Source organism: Ostrea edulis, chromosome 5 (genome assembly GCF_947568905.1).
Source record: "Ostrea edulis chromosome 5, xbOstEdul1.1, whole genome shotgun sequence".
Lineage (NCBI taxonomy): Eukaryota > Metazoa > Mollusca > Bivalvia > Ostreida > Ostreidae > Ostrea > Ostrea edulis.
The window spans coordinates 79138786-79164306 of NC_079168.1; the positions used below are offsets into that span (position 1 = coordinate 79138786).

General features: G+C 36.2%; 1 protein-coding gene across 11 annotated transcripts in view; it reads left to right on the forward strand.

Moving 5' to 3' along the window:
* Positions 1 to 24853, forward strand: part of LOC125651641 (neurexin-2-like) — a 70157-nt gene extending 45304 nt beyond the window's left edge. For 4 of the 11 annotated variants that reach the window (XM_056166350.1, XM_056166351.1, XM_056166354.1 and 1 more), the window contains 14 exons: positions 8715 to 8932; positions 9666 to 9777; positions 10062 to 10139; positions 10877 to 11635; positions 11953 to 12072; positions 12374 to 12561; positions 13926 to 14100; positions 17894 to 17995; positions 19722 to 19821; positions 19915 to 19948; positions 20145 to 20692; positions 22170 to 22352; positions 22835 to 23254; positions 23589 to 24853. In XM_056166350.1, coding sequence (XP_056022325.1) covers positions 8715 to 8932; positions 9666 to 9777; positions 10062 to 10139; positions 10877 to 11635; positions 11953 to 12072; positions 12374 to 12561; positions 13926 to 14100; positions 17894 to 17995; positions 19722 to 19821; positions 19915 to 19948; positions 20145 to 20692; positions 22170 to 22352; positions 22835 to 23254; positions 23589 to 23604 — 3053 coding nt within the window. In that variant the 3' untranslated portion in view covers positions 23605 to 24853. Of the gene's footprint in view, positions 1 to 8714; positions 8933 to 9665; positions 9778 to 10061; positions 10140 to 10876; positions 11636 to 11952; positions 12073 to 12373; positions 12562 to 13925; positions 14101 to 17893; positions 17996 to 19721; positions 19822 to 19914; positions 19949 to 20144; positions 20694 to 22169; positions 22353 to 22834; positions 23255 to 23588 lie in introns of those variants that run through there. The other 7 variants (XM_056166355.1, XM_056166357.1, XM_056166356.1 and 4 more) reach the window with 5 other exon arrangements.
* Positions 24854 to 25521: the final 668 nt, after the last annotated feature.

A 25521-nucleotide genomic window follows, 5' to 3' on the forward strand; every position in this document is an offset into this window, starting at 1 on the left:
GGTCACCATGACCTACGATTGGAATTTGACAGCTATATTTCAATATTCAGATACTAATTGGCTTAAAATCATCAAACTTTGTCAGTTGATATTTCTTGGGTTCTCAAAATGTGTAAACCAAAAAGTAGGTCACATTGACCTACTTTTTTGAATTCTTAGGATTTAACTAAAGATTTAGAATACTAAGAGGCTAAGAATAGAAATGGTGGGGTTGTACAATTTATCAGAAGAGCGATTCTAGGCCCTTGGGCCTCTTGTTTATTGGTTCCAAGGTTCATGAAGTTTCAGACTTATAGAGGTGTTAAAAACCCTTGACTTGAAGACATGCATGTACATCAAAATCAATTAGTACATAAACATTATGCAAATTCCCACAATTCACGTCAAATTAAATGCAATAATGCAAAATGGAAATGTCATAATGACAGGATCAAATGTTGATTGGTGTTTTTTCATGAAGTCTCAAGCAATTCTCACTGAAGACACTCTAGAATCCTGGGTAGATCAGAAAGCAGGGGAAATTCCTAAGTTTTGAATGTGGTATTACTTTGTTAAGTTATTGAACTTTAGCAAAGATATGCCTTGGTATCACCTGACAGAGATGAGTTCTGCTAGGCTGAATATCTGCCAAATTGTATCCTGGGTCTGATACATTATTTCCGGACTGTAAAGATGTGTAAATTTGTCTTGGAACATGTCCATAAATGGCCATTGTACACTCTGTCAGAGTTTAAGGAGGTAGAAACCTTATACTGATCATGATAACAAATCAAATTAATGAGCAGTTTACTAGGATTTTAGACCACCAGATCAAGATATGTAAGAATATTATGGTGTAAATGACAGTTATTGAATTTGGTGGGGGCATTCCACACCCAATAAGGCTAACGGAAGGCATCTAATGCTGGTGCACAGATTGGGATGATGAAGGTTCAAAAAGATGGTTAATGCAAAAATCTGAATTCCCTGGTGGATTTTTTTCTAGATCAATTGGCTATTTCCAGAGTGGTATCCATTTACAAGTGATGATTGTTGTGCAGCATGTAGGCAGGAAGTCTAAAGCTTGCCCCACAATACACAGCAAGACTTTCTTTGAAAATCACATGGACATGCACATTTCTTGTTTGAGATAGATGACCTCATGGAATATGATTATCTACAAACCTTTTATAGCATGACCACCTGAGCTAGAGACTGAAATCACTAAATTTACCAGATGAGCTTCTCTCCCAATTTCAATTTATGCTCATTTTGCACTCTAAAATTAATATATATGATTTGTGTATAAAATGTTCTGATTTCATAATTCAAAATACATAAAATTAAATGTGTTGAATTTCTATCATCACGTGACCATCTACTATATATAATCTCACTCGTTCTTGTTTGCGATTATCAAGTCTCAATCACTATAACCTACGAGTATACACATATATTTAAGACATACATTGATAAATAACTATGAGTGCTGAATACACTTTGTTTGCTATCACATAATACAACTATTATGATATCTGTATGCTATGATGCACATGTTTAAATATAGTTAAAATTAAAGGTAACATTCCTAATAAACAAGTTGTCATTCTATACTTAGAATATAATTGTTTTATATTCAGGCGAACACAGTGAGGGAGATCATAATTAAGATTTAAGCATGATTCAATCTTTCAAGATAATAATTTTTAGTTCACCTGAGCTGAAAACTCAAGTGAGCTTTTGAGTTTTCTGTTACCTTTTTGTCTGTCATCTGTCTGTCCGTCTGTAAACTTTTCATTTTCATCTTCTCCAGATCCACTGGGCCAATATCAATCAAACTTGGCAAAAACCGTCCTTGCATGGATAAAGGGGATTCAACTTTGTTCAAATGAAGGGCCATGAGATAATCATGAAAAGACAGAAATAAAGTGGGGGCCATTTAAAAATCTTCTCCATAGCCACTGGGCCAGAAAAGTGGAAATTTACATGAAAGCGTAGTTCAGATTCAAATTTGTTCAAATGATGGCCTCTGAGGGTAGGATGGGGCCACAATTGGAAATCAAAGATTTACATGGAGATATTTAGGAAGAATCTTCTCTAGAACAGCAGAAGCATGATTAGTTATTTCAATAGGCAAGCATTCACAGACAGTGCAGATTTAAGTTTGTTCAAATCATGTTCTCCAGGGGTAGGATGGGGCACAGAAGGAGATCAAAGTTTTATTTAGAAATGTAAGGGGACATAATTAAAACATTCTTATTAAGAGTCAGGGCCGTAAATTAACCTTCAATTTGGAGGAGGCAGGAAATTAGGCGGGGATCTGGGGGCCGCCCAGGCCCCCAGACGCTGAGCACATTTTGTGCACACTGAACATGTTTCGTGCAAAATCCTTGATTCTAGGGCCTTCTAAGATGTTACTTGACTAACTCATTCTAAAAGAAAGATTTGGAATGCTTTTTAAGGGAGGTATCATGTTCTTAGTTATTGGAAACAACATAAATTCTAATGAACTTTAAATTTTAATTTTTTTTGGCTCAAAAGTTGGAGGAGGCAGCTGCCTCCTCCGCCTCCATGTAATTTACGGCCCTGAGAGTAATAAGGACACACCATCATATCAAAATGCAAACATTCTTAAGTTTAGTGGTATCAAGTTTTTTATGCAACCCCCCCCCCCCCCCCCCAAGAAAGCATTCCATGTGACAATACCTTTTTTGGTACCAAAGTTTTGTCTTGTAACTGTGACCTATCATTTTGATCTTAGACTGCTTTTAAGAAAAGTTAACCTAGACAATATCTCCTGAACCCTTTAAAGTAAGGCTTTCGTATTTTGTATACAGATTCTGTATGGCTTAATTTTACATTTCATACCATGATTTTTTACCTTTTATCATGGTTATGTCGTGATCAAAAGTTTTCATGAAAATAAAGATTGAAAAAAAATATTCTAATAATCACAACAGCTGAACAATAGCAGGGCTAAGATGACTCAGGTTAGCAATGTGGCCCATGGGCCTCTGGTTAGAAATGCTTTTCAAAAGACACTTGCTCTTCTCTAATTGTCATGTCAAGCACTTTTGATACCCAATTGATTTTGTTCAGTTTTCTTTATCTTGCAAAGAAAGCCAGTCTGACTGCATGCAGTCTTCAAAATTAGCCACTGGTCTGAAGACAGGGGCCAGTAAAATTGGGCAAGGGCTTCAAAAACTGTTACATTGTCACAAATCTGTCAGATCTGTGCTCCTCAACATAGCTTACTTTCAGTCAGAATTACCCTGTTTTTGAAACGGAGTTGATGATCATAATCAGAATAATGACAGAGAGAAAACTTCTTACAAGCATGGACAAAATTTGAATAGAAGATTTTAAGTGGTTTCATTTTCTCTTGATCTCGTTCTCTTCGAATTTCTTTTCAGAATTGAATACAAATATTATGTAATATTTAGTGTTTTATATGTACTGCTAAATTTCTCTTTGGTCTTGTAAGCAGTTCAGCTGCAGAGGCATGAATGGTCGGGGCTCGAAAAATGTTTTTCGAGAAGACAAAATTTTTTTTTGGCTAGAAAAAGTAGGTTACATTTCCCAAATCATCAATATGCTCTCTTTAGCATCTTGGTAATGGATCTCAAGATTATAGAGAATCCAGGTTTATGATATCGCAGAACATTTCACTAGTGTTCATTAGGAGCTCAGAACAACAAATTTGTTAGATGAATTTGCCAGCAAATCAGGGCCTTGGCATCAGTTTAGCCAGACTGATTTGCTTTAATGCCCTTTCAATCCCCATTAGGTGGATATTAGGATCCCCTACTAGTAATGCGCAATTGTCATTGAAGGGAAAATTTGTCTGAGATTTAGAGATAAATCAGTGCTGAAATGTACTGTGTCCAATCTAGTGCTTCTGAAGATGTACTACGCATCTGATGTCGTTGGTCTGCAATGAATTTGGACATTTGCTAGGAACTAGATACCCCCATTAAATTTTCCCTTAATCCCCAGTGAGTTCATTACGCAGACCGTTTGTAGGGGTAGGGATTTTCACATTCCTGTCAATTTCTTTAAGCGTATTGGTTTCCCCCGAAATTTATGGAAATTGGCTTAACAAAGTGATTCCCATCTCTTGTGAGCTATTGATTTCTCCGACATTTAATGTACACCAAGACTTACCAATATAAAAAAAAAGCGTGGATAGTTATTTAATTTTGGATTCGTGCCGTTCTGGGCCTTCCATGTCTACACTGTTAAGGCTGATGAATGATACTTTAATTCTATTCCTGTTGTTCAGTTGCTTTTATTGAAACTCTGAAATGTCGATTACAATGTTTTCGTGTCTAGAAGTAGTTTGTATTTTTGGTATTTATCTCCTTGGTGTCTGTGAATTAGTCCCCAGTAGTGTCGATGTTCATCATTCGACTGGTGACTGGACTCTACAGAGAATTCATTAATGTAATGCAAGTTGATCTATGCATCATTGGGATTTTACATAGTTTTTAGCAGCTTTGGGACATCACAAAGTACAGTCATTGGCCTATAAGTAGCCAAACAGATTGGTTTTTACATGCCTGCACAATTTCAACTGCTTCAATGAATGCTGTAGATGTGGACAAAAAGTTCCCACCCACTGCAACACTCCAACTTCTCTGTTTTAAACCTACCAGGCATGTTACTTGTACATGGCATATCACAATATATTTATAACAAGTGTCAGCTTTTGAATGTAAGGGTCGATCATTCAAAGGTTGATGTGATTCCCTTAAGACAGAAATCAAAAGAGAAATCAAAACTTATTAATTCAGCCAGGGAAGTGTCATTTTGGATTTTTCCCACATACAGTAAAACACAGTTACAGTGAACATGATTACAATGAATTTACACATACAGTAAAACACAATTACAGTGAAGATGCTTATAATGAATTCACACTTACAGCAAAACACAATTACAGTGAAGATGCTTATAATGAATTCATAAATACAGAAAAACACAATTACTGTGAACATACTTATAATGAATTCACACATACAGTAAAACATAATTACAGTTAATTCTCGAATTATCGCCACTCATATAATGCCGCATTTTTCTAAGAACATTTTTCCTATTACCAAGAATTATCCAGTCTCGATTGAAGTCAGCATTTAGCAAATTCTATGGTCGTTATAACAATCTAGTTCGTCAATACAACCTCGCATTGGGTCAAATGCTGTCTGACGTGTTTCATACCGATTGTTAAGCCGTTCTTGGCACACTGATTTTGACTGCGGATAACTCCGTTTACCTGATCAGGATATAGGGCTCACGGCGGGTGTGACCGGTCAACAGGGGATGCTTACTCCTCCTAGGCACCTGATCCCACCTCTGGTGTGTCCAGGGGTCCGTGCTTGCCCAACTATCTATTTTGTATTGCTTGTAGGAGTTGTGAGATTGATCACTGTTTGTTATCTTCACCTTGCCTTAAAATACCAAATTCGCTATCATCATTTGCCATGGTATTTTTATCACAAAAGTTTATATCAAAGTGTTAATTATCTCGATAAACCGCCATGGGTGCACATGATCAGTGATGCGGAAATTTGATCATTATCGATCTCCGGCGTACACCTGGGCAGGAGGAACCCAGTATTAAACAAGATAATTACTTAATATGAACCGTAGTCTTGTTGTTTTTACCGTAGTCTTGTTGTTTTTACCTTGATTAATATGAACCGTAGTCTTGTTGTTTTTACCTTGATTAATATGAACCGTAGTCTTGTTGTTTTTACCTTGATCGTCGAAAAACATTTCAGTTTAGCTATGGCTTCCCCACAAAAGAGGTTTCTGTTGAATTTCTAAGAAAATCAGCAAATTATTACATACCACGGAAACCATCCGAAATGTACACAACGGGAAATCTCCAATTCTACTGTTTTTTTATGGGAAAAGTCCATAAAAAGGAAGACAATGGGTGATATTATGGCTGCAAAGGGTGAAATACTCATTGATCTTTGTCCAGTTAATGACAGCTCACCTACCAGGAAACAGCCATGCGGTGTGCTAAATACCAACACTGGACAATGTTTTTAAATAACTTGGAACATGCTGTGTATATGTGTCTTGTATTTGTATTGCTTTGAAATGAAGATCTTATTGATAAAACTATTTTAATCATGTTAGAAAATTTGGGAAAATAATTACAATATTTTTACATTGAGTTTGTACGTAAAGGAAAGATAACTCTTATATATACAAGAAAAGTAACTCTTTCTCCCTAAGATGGTGGAAATTCAATTCATCACCAAATTCGTTATAACGCCTACATTCAAAAGAACAAAAGGTGGCAGTTTATCAAGAGGTGACTGTATCCACACATACTGTAAAACACAATTACAGTCAACATGCTTAAATGAATTCACATTCACACTTACAGTAAAACATGGTTACAGTGAACACACGTATAAAGAATTAACACATACAGTAAAACACAATTACAGTGAACATGCTTATAATGAATTCACGCTTACAGTAAAACATGGTTACAGTGAACACACTAATTATAATGAATTCACACTTACAGTAAAACATGTTTACAGTTATCGCAATTCACCTTTGAATTAGAACGCTTTACCCGATATAGTATTGCGTTGTGTGACGACACAATTGAATGAGACAATTGAACAATTTGAATGACATGTTTGATGTAATACAACAAGAGTTTTCATTGGCCGATTACAGCCCGCCCACTTTCTCGAGCGGATTCAGTGTAGCTGGAGAACTGTACATAGCTCTCTGAAAAGATCCACCTCTTATAAAAACCTTCGATTTACGGGTCACAAAAAGCTGCGGACGGTTGAGGCCTGAAATCGGTGTATTCTTGTGTTGCTGTCTCATAAACTCAATATAAAAAAATCTTAACATAATTTCCTACTATATACTTGCGTCCAAACATACCTTCAAATATTCATTAAAGCCACACACCACCCGAAAACTCGCAGCTTCAAATTATTTCGTTTGTTGACGTAGCCATGTTAGGTAGCCGGTCAATTCGAACTCTTGCTATTGGTATCTATTCATAAAATCGGTTGTAAGTTATGTATTCGCTCTTCATTTATTATCAACACGAATAATTAATAGAAATTTTAAAAACATTTTTGTACCAGTTTTTGTAATTAGGTAAAATAAGCTCTAAATGAACAAAAATGCTACATAAGCCCATTAGATGGAGATCAGCTGGCGTGGCCGCTCATGATTAATGAAAGCCGCACTGCCGTGAGTTTAGGTTTTGGAATGATTATCATTTAATAGGACTGGGGTGGTATATTATTTAAACAATTTAGCTAAAATATTTGTGGGGTATTAGTACACATCTAGACACTATTGTGCGAATATGGAAATGAACTGGGATTCGAATTGACTGGCTACCTAACATGGCTACATCTACGAACGAAATCATCAAAAGCTGTGATCGAGTTTTTGGGTCGTATGGAGCTTTAATAAATATTTGAAGGTATGTTTGGACACAAGTATAGTAGGAAAATATGTTAGGAATTTTTTTATATCAAATTTATGAGACAACAACACAAGAATACAACTTTTTCTCTTTCTTCCTTTGAAGTTTTTTTCCATCTAGCATCTGGCCGTCATGTTTTCAAATGCTGACTACTCCCATATAAGGGAATTTGGGCGGACTTATACATATGGACCAATGAGAGTTTCTGTTGCATTTCGCAATTGTATTACAAACAGATTCAATAATGTCGTCACACAACACAATACTATATCGGCCAAAGCGTTCTAATTCAAAGGTGAATTGCGATAACATGCTTATAGTGAGTTCATGCATACAATGAAGTGAATTTCATTCCCTGTAGTTTTGAATTATATTGTAAATTTATTGGATATATAATGAATTAGGTTTATAGCGAATCAAAATTGTTTGTCTCCAGCACTTTGCTATAAGCATGTTTTGCTGTATTACCATTATAACCTCATGCATGGCAAAGCTAAATCTGGACTACTGCCAGGAGGCTTCAAATTGACCGTAAACTGAGAATATAGACTTAATTGTAAATTTCAGATTTAATTAACATTTTAGCTCACCTGAGCTGAAAGCTCAGTGAGTTTTTCTGATCGCCTATTGTCTGTGGTCTGTCTGTTCGTCTGTCTGTAAACCACTTGGCCAATTATGACCAAACTTGGCCAAAAGCATCCTTGGGTGAAGAGCTTTCAAGTTTGTTCAAATGAAGGGCCATATCCCCTTCAAAGGGGAGATAATCACAAAAATGCAAAAATAGGGTGGTGTCATTAAAAAATCTTCTCAAGAACCACTTGGCCAGAAGAGCTGAAATTTACATGAAAGCTTCCTGACATAGTGCAGATTGAACTTTGTTAAAATCATGGCCCCTGGGGGTTGAATGGGATCACAGTAAGGGATCAAAATTTTACATACAAATGTATAGGGAAAATCATTAAAAATCTTCTGAAAAATCACTGGGCCAGAAAAGTCTACATTTTCATGAAAGCTTCCTGACATAGTGCAGTCCAAGTTTGTAAAAATCATTTGAAATGAATATGGACAAATATTGCTGATATTTATACTTTCATCCATTTTTTAAAAGGAAGTCAGTCATAAACCAGCAGTTTTTTTTAAACATATGTGCTAGATAAATCCCAAGAATTACAAGTAACCAAAATTTTGACCTAAGTCTATTGATAATTTTCAGTTTATGGTCTTTAGTTATGTACCTGTTTATACATTCCAGTGGCCTCCATTCTGACCTTTGATGAGGGTCAGTACATGAAAACGGTGTTTCCCAAGGAATCGGTCACTGAAGTGGAGGACATCTCCATCCAGTTCCGAACAGAACGAGAATCTGGACTGCTCCTGCTGACCTCATCCCAGAAATCCTCTGACACGCTGCTGTTGTACTTAGACAGAGGGAAACTTAAACTGGACATCAGCATCAATAACAAGAGAGAGGTAGGGGATCAAAGAATTGGTGAGATGGATTTCATCTTCATAAAGTTTCACCTTTTCTTGTTTATTATATTATTGAATGATTTTATAACAGAATAATGATAAATTTTCACAGAGTCTAATGTTTTATATAGTTGTTGGATCAACATACCCATGAATTCAAATCTATATAAAGTAAGAGAACACAAGTTCTCTTAAGAAATACAACTAAAACACCTTAACCATGAAATCAAGCTACCATTAGCATGCAACTGTATAAAGGGTTAAATTTGTAGATTATGCTAAATTTCGCATTTTTTCTGTGTTGGTAGGACTGATCATGAGTGCTTAATGTAGCAGGAAGCAAATCTTCAGGAAAAGATTTGTCTCATCATTAATGCCATTATTATTCACAGTGCAGCACAAGTTATTTCCCCCTGAATACAGGGCGGCGCACAACACAATGCCATTATTGTCAATTAATGTATCAATGTGTCAGTGGTTTTATGATACATTTACTTCGTCAAATTATTTCTATATATATCAAAGAATATATACAGCATTTCCTTTCAAGTCACGGAAATGTTGGCCCCTTTTAAAGATATGTGATTTCACCATACATTTACTTGAAAGTAAAAATGTATTATGTAATCATGCAAACTGGTTTTATGATATTGAAAGAAAAGAAGTAGTCTGATAGGAAAGAGAAAGATCACTTTGTTAAAGGCCTGTTCTGAACAAAAATGAAATTTTGTAGGAAATGATAATTGGCCGAGAACGACTGAATGACCTTAAATGGCACACTGTGTACCTGACACGGCGAGGGGATACAATCACACTGAAAGTGGACGACAATGATCCTAGTGCAGGTACGTGCTAACATCTCACCAAATTTATTTCTCAATCAATAGATGACTGCACCATCAACTACAAATTGTGTAATTATTTTTCATGTGTAAATTGAATTTGTTTTATAAAACCAAAAAACACTGCGAGAACAATTCACACGACCCTGTCTGTTTACAGAAATCAGATAATAGCAGTAATAACATAAAGATTTGAATATGACACATTAGTCTATGCTGTAGCAGCCAGGCCCACGATCTCTCTCCTTGGCAGACATTTTATTGATTGAATCCTCTCTATTTTTCAGTAGCATTCTCTTCCTCCTATGTGAAGGTCATGAACATTAAAATCTTGTTGCTAGGTTCCCCTGGCCCATTGCTTTCTGGTAACTATATGTATGTGTTTTCTCTTTTGACACCTTTACCTTAGTCTCTATTCTTCCTACACAGTTCCCTCCCTTTAACTGTCATTATTTGCAATCTTTAAAGTCTTGATTTTTATTTGTTTTCAGTCTCTTAGATTGTAAGCACCTCTTTCTTTCATTCTTTTCTTTCTCTTATTGGGGTTAAAACTCCAAATATTCAAATGCTGGAAAGTGATTTGAAATGATTTCCTTTGTTTGGTCATTTTTGAAATATTCATTATAGCACAACTATTCTTGTGCTGTTGCATTATTATGCATCGAAAATTCCAATAATTGCATTTCCTCTGCTGGTGTGATGATTTATTGCATGGTAAATATTGTGTTATTGTCAAGTTATGAACATTGAGTTTCCATGTTCGTTATCATTCATGACTGGTAATATCGCACTGGAGTCCATGAGACTGTCAGTTCTAAATACAATATGAGCTTTCGAAAACATAAAAACTTGTATAATGATCATTTTTTTCATTTGGTCTTTATCATTTATGGGAAATGATGTGGATTGATATATTTAGAAAAAATATCAAAGGAGTTAACCTAATAGCAGAGGATCAATGAAATGTTTCACATATATTGACTTTTATCATCATATTAAATGGTCAGGTACTTGAACTAACTAAAACAAGTTACACTGCAAACTACATTTGATGTAATTTTCAATCCATTTTTCATAAAGCATATAATTCCTATTGTTCCAGACACCTATCCTAGTGGACGCCGGTCTATGAATCTACTTCAGATGGAGGTTGGACGTAGCCTAATGCCCCAGGACGACTTGTACCTTCGTCAAATCCCCGGATTTGTGGGGTCTCTGCAACAACTGTACTTCAACAACAGAGAAATGATTCAGCTTGCCAAGACAAACTCCCTTCCAAACCTCAATGTAACGGCCAGATTTGACAGTGACAAACCCATACTGAGAGACACAGTGACATTCAAATCAAAAGATGCATATGTTACCCTTCCCAAGCTACTTGCCAGGTCCCAATTCTCCATCTCCTTCCAGTTCAAGACGGTGGAGTCGGACGGCGTATTGTTGTATAATGGTGGGCAAGGTCAGGACTTCATAGCTATCGAAATGCAAGATGGTTATCTCCATTTACTGTTTAACATGGGGGGTGGATCCCAGCGAGTGGTAGTCAACACACAGCAACGACTCAACAACAACAAGTGGCACCTGGTGTCGGTGCAGCGTCCAGGGCTGGAGCAGATGCAGATTCGTGTAGACGATGAACACCCCACTATCAGTGACCTCACCGGGTCCACCAGCATGCACCTGGACCTGATCGGGAGTCTGTACGTCGGGGGTGTCAGTAAATCCATGTATGGTAACATGCCTTACTCGTCTCGCCATGGATTCCAGGGATGCATGGCCGGCATCGACTTTAACGGAAAAAGACCGAACCTGGTCAGAGAAGCTTTGAAGATCTACTATGCTGTGGAGGAAGGTTGTCAAGGTATCATCTTGTAATTTGGTTTTCAGTTGTGAAGCAAAATTTTATTGAGATTGATTAATTTATTTCTCAAATGAAATGGTTCGCACTTGTATTAAAGCATTGTGATAGTATGATATTTTATGACATTGCAGATTTAAGATTTATACAATGAACTTGATTTCAAATTAGAATTTTGGCTAAATATCTAAAGTATTGAAGTTAATAGCAAACATTATGGGGAACTTTAGATAAATTGTTGTTTTTTACTTTTCTCCATAAACTGCTCATTGAAAACAGAAATTTGTTTTGATATGTGGTGTTTGTTATTTGTATCTCAGGACCCAGTAACAGTTGTAGAACAGACTCTTGTCATCATGGTGGAAACTGCATAGAGCAGTGGAACAGCTTCCATTGTGACTGTGATATGACATCCTACACAGGACAGAGATGTATGCAAGGTACGATGATGTCATGCACGTAATGTAGTGATGTAACAAGAAATGTAGTTACTGTGTAGATGATGTAATGTCCTTTATTTTGTACATGTGCAATCTTTCATCAGAAGAGTTATAACGAACAAAAACAATTTATTTTAGAATCAGTTGGGATTTATTGCTCACAAAATTGCACAATTTCATGATTTGATGTGTTTTCCAGTGATTGCTTAGTAGCCTTCTGGGAAATAAGTTATCAGAAACATAAGAATTGACATGCATGCCATTAATATTTTTGCTAGCATGTTTGTTAATGTTTTCACAGAGAGCAGGACAGCCACGTTTGGTCCAGCCCAGGGTCTGATCACGTACTACTTCCTTCCGAACTCCCTGCCCAGCCGGTCCAGCGACAGGCTGGCGTTTGGGTTCAGGACGGTCCCGAGCCTGCCCCGACAGGTCACACTTGTACGGGTGGAGAGTCGGACTAGGACGGACTTCCTAGAAGTGGAAATTGTAAGTGGATTGTGGAAAAGTGGTCTAAGACTGCAAGGGTCAAACTGAAGTTTTTCTACCACAGGCTAATTTTAACCTGTGAATTTTATATCCACAGGCTAAAATTAAAACCTACAAGCTAAAATGAAAATAATGAAGCAGTGCCTTTTTTCATATTTTTATTAAATCAATGATTTTTCCCATGATTACTGAGCCTTGTGTGGATAAGTCACTGATGTAGTCTTCCAATTTCATACCACATCAGAGTTGTCACAACGAATCCCAGACTCATGGTTTATAAGCAGCATGAGTCCCATCAGGGTTGTCACAACGAATCCCAGACTCATGGTTTATAAGCAGCATGAGTTCCATGAAAATTTTACGAGTCCCATGAAAATTTCATGAGTCCTTTTTGTATCAGAGGAAAGTAAGACAAGGAGTAATTTTCTGCACCGGTATTCAAAATGAACACAAGCTTATGCTTACCTCAGATCATACGTGTTAATGACTCTAATTACTTACCCCATGCATAATTGTAATATAATTCACTAATTGGCCTCAAATTAACTACCATTTTTGATAATTGTCCACACTGTCAGCAGTACACTCTCATGTCATCACAACAACCCCACGTCAGTATGACAACAAATTAATTAACATAGTAGTTATTGTTATGGAATAGATTTGTTGTTTGCTGATCATCTGTAAATTATGACAAACAACACTACTTTCCATTCTGATAAAAATATGGCTACTGGAAGACTTGATAAAAAAACATTTACTCCAATTTTTTTTTTTTTTTTTTAGATAAATAGATAGTAAAAACCTCATACTTGGAATTCAATTAGTGAATGGAGCTTGTGGCATATGTCTATATTTTTTATCATAATGCGATATCTGACCTTTAAAGCATTTCTTTGATTCTGAGTTTCTTTAAAAAATATATAAGAAAAATACAAATAGAAACGATTGTTGAAATTGGTCATTCATGTAAGTGTTTGTATGATTCTGAGTGCAAGTTTTAGATATGCAAATTGTGTATCACCCTAAAAACGACTATGAGACGATCATGGCTTTTGTAAATCATCACTTGTTAAGATTTTCAAGTGTCCACTATCTACACTTAAAATTTTTCAAATTTACTCGCATTTTGTGAGTATTTCTCTCTAATTTCAAGCCCTGGACTGCAGTCATAGGCTTATACTTCACCATTTGAAATGATATAAATCTGAATGATTTTTTGAAATATATATATGCACTGAAAGTATTTACCAAAATTCCAGAGTTCATTTCTTAAATGATAACAGCATTCCTGATGTTTTTGAGGTGTTTAACTGATACCTCTATTTAGTGTACTATAACTTTGTAAAATGATATTTTTGCAGGTGGATGGATCAGTATTTGTATCCTATAACATGGGATCCCAGATGACTATTCCCATTGGAGACCACTTCACTAAGGTTACTGATGGTAACTACCATGTTGTCAGGGTAACACGTGATGGAGCATCAGCCACACTGCAGGTTGACAACAATGACATCATCAGAAAGGACCCTAGCAGTAAGTACTACCTCAACAGATGCTATTTGTTTACTTAAAGTTAGTTGTAGAACAAATAAATGTCGTAAATCCATGGGGTTTTTTTTGTGGGGGGGGGGGGGGGGGGGGGGGGGGTGATAATTCATACAGCACAGTCTGACAGTCTTCTAAAGAATCAAACTATGAATTATTTCGACCAGTTGAAATGATCTGAGACTAGTCATATATCGTATTGAAGAAAACGAAGCGCCTTCCTTCATGATGTGCCATATTGATATGTATATACCTATGCACCTAAAGAAATGTTGTTGGTTAATGTATGAATTTGTCAAATATTGGTAGAACGTATATTTTATTTGTCAGAGATAAGTTTATGTATATAATGAATAGAAAAGTTGTATTCAATACTTTTCAATCATAAAGGACATATCATTTTTTAAAAAGGGAAGAAAATAGATACAGACAAATTGCACAGATAAGCAATATGTATTTTCTCAACTTCATGGTAGAACAGTAGTAATGTTGTAAAGTCCGAGACATACATCTGGGAGACATATCTGGTAATTATGTCTCCCCTCTTCCAGAGGGAGACATTTTTGTACTTTCTGTCCGTCCATCTGTCTGTCACAAAATCTTGTGAACACTTCTCCTCCTATATGGGTTATTGGATAGACTTAAAACTTTGTACAATGCTTCATTGCCTTTGTAGATGTGCATATTGTCAGAACAGGAGGATCCAATTATTTTCCTAAAAGTTATAGTGGATCTAAGAGGGGGTAGATGATGTAAAATAGCTTGTGAACCCTTCTCCTCCTATATGGCTTATCTGATAGATTTGAAACCTTGTACAATGCTTCATTGCCATTTGCAGATGTGCATATTGTAGGGACAAGAGGATCCAATTGTTTTCCTTAAAGTTATAGTAGATCTGAGGAGTGGAGGGTGTAAAATAGTTTGTGAACACTTCTCCTGTATATGGCTTATTGGAGTTCATAATATTTATGTTCCTGCTCATGCTTTGTTCTCCGTACCATGCATTACATTAAGGGGAGGAGGTTTCATTGGAGAACTTCCAATTGGGGAGCTGGGGAGACATTTTTTTCATAAAAACAATCTTTAGTTAAAAGAGAGGCTAACAGAATGTCCACAAATTACTGGAAATGGCATTTACCACTGAAACTGCCATCAGTGAATTTGTCACAGAGTAGAAATCATTTTGGGTTGAGCTACTAAAATTTGCTAATCCACTGACTTTTCTTGCAAATGCAAATTATTTCATCGTCATTTCTCTCTATTTTTTTGTGTTTAGAAAATCTATATCTGCAATGAATTTCTCAAAGCTATATGTCTGATAAACTGACAAATCAACTTGCATTAATTGTTTTAAATTTCAAAATCTATGACTTTGCATACACTCTTGAAGTTTGCATTAATTACATCACTGATGATTTCACAGCATCGGTGAATATGACTATTAATGGCTGGTCTTTGTATTGATATATACATACATGTATAGTGTTTTATCTATAGTTTATAGAGACATTGCATATCATGTATAGGAAAACATGTACTGTTTTATCTATAGTCTAGATATAAAGAAACGTCTCATATTATGTCTATGAAATCAATATTAAATTGTGTTTTATTGTTGAATGTTTCTTTCTTTTTCGCATGTCTGTATCATGGATTTAAAAGACTTGAACTTCCATATTAGAAAGTTTAGAAATATTTTGTTTGATGTTTCTGACAGAGATGATTTTATTTTGAAACAACTGATGTTTTGGCATATTGTTTTGTACCTGTCATTTAGTCTTTCTGTCGGTCTGTAGACCAAGTCATATCCACTCAATATCCTGAGAACCCTTTGCCTGACAGGAATCAAACTTGGTACATCGTAAGGAGTAGATGAACCCTATTAATTTTGGGTTCACATGGTCAAGGGTCAAACTAATATATTGTTTCCTCTATATTTTGAGAATCATTAAAAATTGCTTAATTGACACCAAACTTGGTACAATGGTACATCCTTAGGAGTAGATAACTTCACCCCCATTGATTTTGGATTCACATGGTCAGAGGTCAAGGGTCAAACTGGGTATAGCAAGATATTGACTGCTTAGTATATTGAGAACCATTTGCTTAACAGACGTCAAACTTGGAACACTGAAGAACTGGGTTGGTCAAAATGCCTCACGGTGTTGACTCTTTTTCAGTTTGAATCTCAGAATTCCAGATATGAAAAAAAAATACTGCTAATTATCTTTAGAACCCTTTCCCTGATAGAAATCAAACTTAGCATTGTGATTGCCCCTGATTAGTAGATAACCCATATTTTGCACTGTCATTGCATACATTCTAAATTTAAAACTGATCCTTTTCAATTTGCCACGTGGGGGGCATTATGTTTCTAAAACATTTTTTGTTTTCAAGTCAGTCACTCAGTTGTATAATTATATCGCATAATAGTAGATTTTATTTTTGCAAGCAAAACATCATCAAACTTAACATGAAATTTGGTAAAAATGTATGGCTAATTTACCTTAGACAGCCAATATGAAAACTCTGAGAAATCTAGATCAGTCAACATAAATCTTGCTTTGATTTTTTGGCTCTTTGTCATGGATGACCATTATATCAACGTCATTTCATTTGGCAACAACCAGGAAGAAATCGTAGCATTGTCTGCTTGTCAAATATTTTCATAAAGCATTGATTACTTTGTACTGTACATGAAATAATTTTGTTTTTGAAATAGACAAGAATTGAATCTGATTTTGTGTACATGTTGGTATTCACAGTGTCAAGTTACATTTCTAAAACATTTTGTGTAAAAAGCATTGATTTAAGTATGTTGAAATAACAATTCCTATTAAACATTGTCATGGAATTGTGTGTATCTGGAAGTCTTTTGTAAATATTTGAGATATCTGATGATTGTTTACTTACCAGAAAAGTTGGTCTATGGGGACTAGCTAGTGTTTGGTGAATTAGCATTTACTCTTTTGTAAGAATAGACTGCATGGAATCAAATTCATCTAACACAGCTTTGGGAGGTTTGAAAGGGAAGCACGAGTTCATACAGAGGATAGCCAGAGGCATTACTGTCCACCTAGAAGGCTGTATTGTGTCCAGAATACATCTGAAAAAACATTTCAGCTGTCAATTTTTGTTATACTTTTTCATTCATAATCTGTCTATTCCAACAATTGTTTGAAGATATACAATATGTTCATTAACATCGGTAAACATGTCTTATAATTTGTTTTTGTATATAGAGTTATTTTTATAGGAAATCAGGTTGAAATGTAGATAATATATCAAACACGTCAGGAAGTGTTTGCTTTTGAATTTTCTTTTATACAAATCTTAATTAAAAATGATATTATCATCAGAAGTTGTGCAAACATGTTCATCCAAAGTGTTGGAAATCCTAGGATACGTTTTGTGAATGAAATCTCTGCACTGAGTACATGCTGTGCACTGTACGTTGTAGTCCCTGTGTTTGGTGAATCGGTTTGATTTGACTTTATGTACAATATGTGATACAATGCTTTCTTTTTTAATGCATCAGGTTTTTTATCCAAGCTTTTCTCAGTGAATGAGTTGACAGGTAAAAATGCTATCCAAATTTTTCGGGTTAAGGATTTTAAATTCTCAAACCCAGATGTCTGAGTAAAACAGCACATTAATTGTAATAGACAGTTTTGGATCTCAATTGATGGCAGTATTGGTTATGCAAAGAGAGATAACTCAGGAAAAACTTTATGATAGTCTTTTCATATTACACAGTAATAAGGAATTGATTCCTTTTCAGAAGATGAACAACAATGGAGTGTATTCAACAACCAATCCAAGATCCTGGTCGGAGGGAATGGCAGTTTTGGAAAACAGTCTGCCTTCACAGGATCCATCACAGGTAGCCTTTCAAAATCTGTCTCTTGAGATAGCATTGTGATTTGAAAATCTGTCACACAATATCTTTCTCAGTTATGCTCAGTGAATCACAAAAGATATCTCAGGTAAGCTCTGGAAAGTTTCACAATAAACACAATATTTATGCCCCTGTATCAAAGATCGGGGGCCACATTCCTTTTGTCCTGTCTGTTTTTCTGTCCAAAACTTTAAACTTGCTTATAACTTTTGAATAGTGAGTAATAGGGCTCTCCTATTTCATAATTTTATTCCAAGTAGTGTAGAATGAAATGCATGCATTACAGGATGTATCTCAGACAGGCTTAGTGAATCCGTCTCAAAGATTCATTTCAGATAGGCTAGGATTATTTGTCTCACAGAATCTCAGGTAGGGTCTGGAAAAATTTCTCACAACTTCCTTCTCAGATAGACTCAGATAATCCACCTCATGTGCACTCTGAGAATCTGTTTTATGAAATCAATCATTTAGCCTCTCAGACCTATCTCAGATATGCTCTCAGTATCTCTCTCACAGAATCTTAAGTAGGCCTCAAGGATATCACAGACCTATCTCAGGTAAGCTCTCAAAATCTATCTCACAGGATCTGTCTTAGGTAGGCCTCAAGGATATCACAGACCTATCTCAGGTAAGCTCTCAGAATCTCTCTCACAGAATCTTAAGTAGGCCTCAAGGATATCACAGACCTATCTCAGGTAAGCTCTCAAAATCTATCTCACAGGATCTGTCTTAGGTAGGCCTCAAGGATATCACAGACCTATCTCAGGTAAGCTCTTTGAATCTAATGGCCGTTGGACTCTGTCTCAGATGATTACCTGGCATGTCGTGGTTTCACAAACCTTCATTTTGAGTTACTAACTTTCGTCATGAACTAATTACACTGTGACAGGGGATGCTTACTCCTCCTAGGCACCTGATCCCACCTCTGGTATATCCAGGGGTCTGTGTTTGCCCAACTCTAGATCTGTTTTGTATTGCCTATAGGAGTTATGAGATTGATCACTGTTCATTATCTTCGTCTTTCACTGTTACGAAAGCTCAAGTCCTGTGAAGGTCATCAGTTTTCAGATCAAGATTTTCTGTATTTTCTTGTAATTGCTCACCTGAGCTATAAGCTCAAATAAGCTTTTCAGATCATCCGTCTGTGGTTCATCAGTCCTACTGTAAACTGTACACATTTTTGATTTTTCATGTAAGCCAATCAATGTTAACCAAAATTGGGTAAATGGGATTCAAAATTGATCAAATGAAGGAACATGCTCCATTCCAAGGGCAGATAATCTAGAAAGGTTAAATTTAGGGTAGAGTCATTTTAAAAATAATTTTTCGTAAGAATCATACTAGAAAAAATGAAACTTCCTGACATAGTTTAGATTTCAAATTCTTCAAATCATGGCCCCAGGGAACAGGATGGGACAACAATAGGGGATCAAAGTTTTACATATGAATATATAGGAAATAATTTCCAAAAGCAGTGAGGAGGGTGAAAAATCTTATAGACTTTTTTGCTTCTGATAGCAGGGTCAGGATGACGCAGGTGAGCATTGTGGCCCATTGGTTTGGGGGGGGGGGGTATGTATTTTTTGTACATTACATGCTAGTTCTCATTATAATGATGGGGGACACTTAAGGAATTCCTTACTTCATTTCCAAACACACAACATTAGCTGGAAATAGAAATTGAAAGAAAATTTTTCTTTTTCTTATCTAGGATTGGTGTTCAATGGTATAAGAGTCATAGACCTGGCCAGTAAATTAGATCCATTCATTGTTACTCAAGGCAGTGTTCAGCTACGTCCACTTGGCGCTGGGTAAGACCTCCAGATCGTGGTTAGACCTAGATGTGCAATGACATGAATATGTAACATCAGTACTTATTTTTGTGTTTAATTTTTGCCTTTCAGGAAACATGAAATGCAGTCCACTGAAGGGTTACGGGTATGTGCTACTCTTTCATTTGAAAATAGTCATGGCAAAATGTTTTGAAACAAATTTTCTCTTTTTGGATGGAAACTATTTTATTTCATTTATTTTTTGCCTTTTTGTTTTTTTAAATGAAAATAATTTTCAATCGCTTATCTTTATTTTCTTAATACTTGGAGTTATCTGTCAACAATGTTGTCACTCTCTTAAGATAGATCGTAAAAATAACAAAAGGAAAGTTAAGAATTCTGAAGCACAAACAAGAAAACCTAGAGGGATACCACCACCTCATGAAGCCACAGACAATCGTATAAATACAAAGGAGATACAAAATCATGAAAATGTTGTAAAGTTCCCAATGATGAATTCAGAGGAATTGGAGTTACCAAGTGACTTAACAGAGGAACCACAAGGCATCTTGTTGGACTACTTGAATGATGATGCAGACTTTGATAACAGAGCTGGCTTCCAAGGTTCAGGGGATGGGAACCAAGAGATGACTAGTCAAGAAGACTCTCCCTTCCTCTACCCAGAGTCAGATAATCAGAAACAAGGGCACCAGACTGTGGGTTATGAGAGAATTAGGAGTCAGTATGGTGACTCGATTCATCATGTGATTCCCAGAAAATTACCCACAGACTTGGGGGAATCTAACCACATGAAACCGTTGACTGACCATCAGTTAGGTCGGGAGCGGGGAGTGAGGGTCATGCTAGGAATACAGGAAACTCATTATACATACATCCCAATAACTGAGACAGTAAGTGGAGATTTATGAGGGATGCTTTATGACTGAGAAAGATTGGAACTAAACTACATATACTAGTGCTGAATGACAGGAGAAGATAGCATGTTATTATTACTAATACAAGGAGGAGGACATACATGTAGTGCATCATCTACTTTTTGAGTAATCACATTCCACTTTGATGAGTTCTTCATTGGAACTTTTTCCTGTTCCCTTTTAGTTGCATGATCATTGATGATGTGTGCTCTCTCTCTCTCTCTCTCTCTCTCTCTCTCTCTCTCTCTCTCTCTCTCTCTCTCTCTCTGTGTGTGTGTGTGTGTTTGCTGTGTATGGGTAGCTAGTGCTTAGAATAGAAAGAATGCACTCATAACTAACTTTCAAAGCCCTGTTCATTCATTTAGACAAGCTGGAGGTAATAAAAAGACTTGCTCAAACATTAACTTTAATTTACTTACATGTTTACATGTAAGTTCATATATCCAACCTATTTCTGTGCAAGTTAGTTTGAAGCAGATTTCAGATGTGCTTGTTTCCTGTAACTGCTTGAACCTAAATGTGTCATATAAGGCCAATTCAACTTAATTAGTAGATTATCATCCAGGGTCACCAAAAAGTATGGGGCGGGTGGGAGGATTTTAATTTCTATTTTCTGAGAAAAATATTAATGACAAATGAGTTTTTGTCAACAGAAGTGCATCATTTAATGCTAAATGGATATCAATCTATGCTTATTTCACAGACGATTTCCAGTTTAACCTTTATTTTCAAACACAGAAAGATACCAAACTTCTTCAAGATATGAAGAACATTAATCCCTTTCATTTACTCCCGTAAGAACGTGAGAAATTAAGAAAACCATATGATCTATATTTTCCTCACGTGGATTTTCAAGTTGCTATACCGGAAATGTAAACAAGAAGTGTAAATACCGGAGTCGGACATGAAAATTTTCTGGAAATCGCAAGTTCTGCAAAATAAAAAAAATCCTGGTGGGCCGATTTTTGAGGGGCGGGCGGGGATGATAATCTATCAATTAAGTTGAATTGGCCTAACTGTAACTTTATTATCAGAACATGTATTGGGACAAACCCAGTTTTAATATCAGTACTGGTCATTTGATCAAATCAAAACTACTATTTCTTCATTGAAATATAACTTATATCACAATTTTTAGGGACTGTCAGAACAGCCTATTCTCTGATTTAACAATACTGTATTATATTGATTTAAGGAATCAGTATTTCATTCTTTGTAAGATGATGTTTATGTTACCTATGTTTACAGTGCTGCATGATATAAGACTGTACCCGGGAGATTGCGTTCCATTTAAAACTGTTGAACACTCTTAAGAATGTTTAATGTCAAATAAGACATTTAAGAGAATTATCTTTCTGTTGCCAGCAATTTTTAGGTACAGGTCTGTATTATTATTCATTAACAAAGTTGTGTACAACAAAGATGAAATATTTTTGGTAATCTAATTCCACAACAGACCACTCCCCAGGAAGGTGTAACAGACGACATAATAGTCCCGGCAGGATCAGGTGATGGAGGGATCAAGTGTCCCGTGGATGACGATGATGACTGTACCTCTGAGGAACCATCAGACAATATCATCTCCACAACCGTCAAGTTCACCTATAAACCCACCACCAAACCACCTTCAAAAAGGTAAACAGATAACATCATCTCCACGACTACAACACCTTCCAGAAAGGCAAACTGTTTTATGTCATGTCCACAACTGTCAAATTCACATACAATCTCACTACTATACCACTGTCCATGGAATAACATTTCTAGAAGTTCAAGCAAGCTACAAGTCTGCATTAAAATCATCTGATGATAAAGTACGGTATAGCGGGTTTTTTTCGCGGGTCTAAAATTTAGCGATTTCCTGGCTCAAAAGGTATGCTAATAATTTTAGCGAAATCACTTTTGGCGGACAAGGACAGTGTCTCTCTTGCCAATACTGAATGAAATTTGGAAGGAAAGCTAACTAACCACTAAAATAAGCCAAAGTCTATCGCCCCGTGGAAAAAACCTGCTATACTTGTTACTGAAATAGGAACTACCTCAGGATTAACTCAAATAAATGATTTCATTAGGGAAAATTTGTATACCAATTTATCAGTATTCTTGTTTACTTACAGTACGGAAATTGGCCCATGCTTTTCCAAGGACTCTTTGAATTGTGATGATCAAGTTGAGAGTACCAATTTAATGAAGCCAGATCAAAACTTTTCAGTATCTGGACAGCTTACTATAAACAATGGCAAACTTTCAACAGAGTATCCACAAATTCCTGAAAATGAAAGCCGTGAACAGGAAGTGACACAGATGCCAAACCTCGCCCTTATCATCGGCATTGTGGGTGGGGTGCTGGTAGCTTTGATAATTCTCATAATAGCTCTATATAAATTCCGTAGCCGTGACGAAGGAACGTATAAAGTGGACGAGAGTCAGAACTTTGCATTTCTGGAAAAGAAGCCGCAGCAGAGTAACGGAGGATTGCTAGGAAACCACAGTAGTGGTGGCGGAAAATCGGGGAAGAAAAAGGATGTTAAAGAGTGGTACGTGTAAAGTGGGGGAGGACCAAAGCCTGCAATTGCTCCGTGTGGGAGTGACCTGTAATTTACAGCATCTAAGGGGGACCAGATATCCTTACCTAGTTTGCCCATACTCTTCAGAAATTCCAGGAGAGTTACAATTATTTCCTTTCTGAGTAAAGGATTAGATAGAGATGTTTGCAGACTTCCATTTAACGATAATTTAGCAATCAATCGTCTAATTCTTTACTTGATTGAGGGTACATTAGTAAACTTTGATTGAAGTTATCAGAGAAATTGTCTTTGAAAAGATATTACTGAAATCAAAATAACTAATCAGGCTTTGGTTTTTCTGAAGGATCCTCGAGATTTGAGTAATGCCAAAGTGAGCAGGCGTGTTCGGCTTCAATGGCTGGATCATATCGGTGCTTTCTCTGAAGTGTGACTCGGCACGGCTCTAAGCTATGTTGTGATGGATGACATTTTTCTATGAAATGTAGTTAGAAGTTTTTCAGTATTCTTTTTGCCAAATAGTTTGGACCATGTACAATATGCATTCCCTAAGTTTTCTGTAGAGACAGATCAAAATTCATTCCATTTGTGTAGTTTGTGGAGGAAATTCACCATGAGTTGACACATTCAAACACATCATGTTACATTGACTGACTTCCAGAGGTTTTGTGAATGTCATTTCAGATTTACACTTTCTTCATGTACTTTATTTAATGGACAATTCAAAACTAGACCCACCTGTAACAGGATTTTTTCTGGAGTTTACTTTTTACAACTACTTAATCCATCCATCAGCAATGCTTTTCTTTTGTAGAACAGGTTTCATAAGCTTCACAGTTTGTAGGATATGTCATATTTATTGAAATCTCAAATCAAAATGTAAACATATAATTCTATGCCATTCGACATTTCCATTCATCTGTATTTCATAAAGATTGCTCCAAAGATTTTTTTTTTTTGAAATTGTCAGAACCTTTGGGCTGTGGCATAGGCATATTTGAGAAATTTCAATGCAGAGACATATCCTTCATTTACAGAAACAAAATTTCAAGTTCCATATTCTTTTTTATGTGTACCTTGTTTGATGGAAGGAAGTATGAATTACAATAGATGTATGTATGTTTTATGAATACATCTAATATGTATATTTTATTATTTTCATAATATCAAGAATTTCAAAGAGTTATGTTTTATTTGTTTTTCTAAATGATGAATTTAGCTTTTTCGCTATCATTTTCTGTTGAATTATGCATCAGAACTTTATCCCCCAAAAGTTATTTCTTGTATACATGTACAATTTACTTGTTCAGAGAGGTAAAAAAAAACTGTCTTGTTACGTGTATGTGAATTATACCCTTACTGTAAATGTAGCAGCCTTTGTGTTTTTTACTGGAATGGATCGAGTTTGTGAGACTACTTGTTAAAATCATAGTGTGATGCTCCCAGTGCAATATTTATATGCTTCATGCTATTATTTGACCTTGTTTTCGGCCATTGTTTTGTGATTTTTTTGTTGATGATATAGGAGGGTTTTTGTGCCATATGTTTTGTTGAGTGAATGAAAAGAGACCTGTATATAAATGCAAATAAAACTGTTTACCAAAACACAGACATTCTCTCTTGTTTTATAAAAACCTGTCTAAGAATATTGTTTCACTTTAACTGCAGAACTTTGGCCAGTTTTTGTCTGTGGTGGATGTGCCTATCCAGTTTATACCATGCTTGTTTGATTGGGTTCAAATCTGGTAAGTTGGATGGCAAGGGAGAACCTGGATTTTGTGTATTTGCAGAACATCACGTGTTAGACGAACAGTATGTGGCCTGGCATTGTTATGTTGGAATACTGCTCCGGGATGCTGTATTACTGGAACCATGTGTGGCTGTATGACTTTATCAATATACCGTTGTATCTCCACAGAGTACCCTGTATGTGAACCAATGCTGCCCTGCCTGTATAGGATATTGCTGCCCACATCATAACATTACCCCCTCCAAATCGGTCAGCCTCCTGGATGCAATTTTGCTCAAAACATTCATTTTGGCGTCTATACATTCCAAGTCTTCCATCAGGTCTCTTCAGTAAAAATTCAGTGAGATTCATCGCTGAACCAAGCTGTTCACCAGTGTTGCCACGGCCATACTCTATGTCTCAGACCATGAAGTCGATTTTGGCAATGTTGCTGATTCAGAACAATGCCGTGAACAGTCCTAGCATCCCCCAGTCGATTGTGAACAGTCTGATATTCTGCAAATCCCAGGAATGACAGCTGCTATAGATA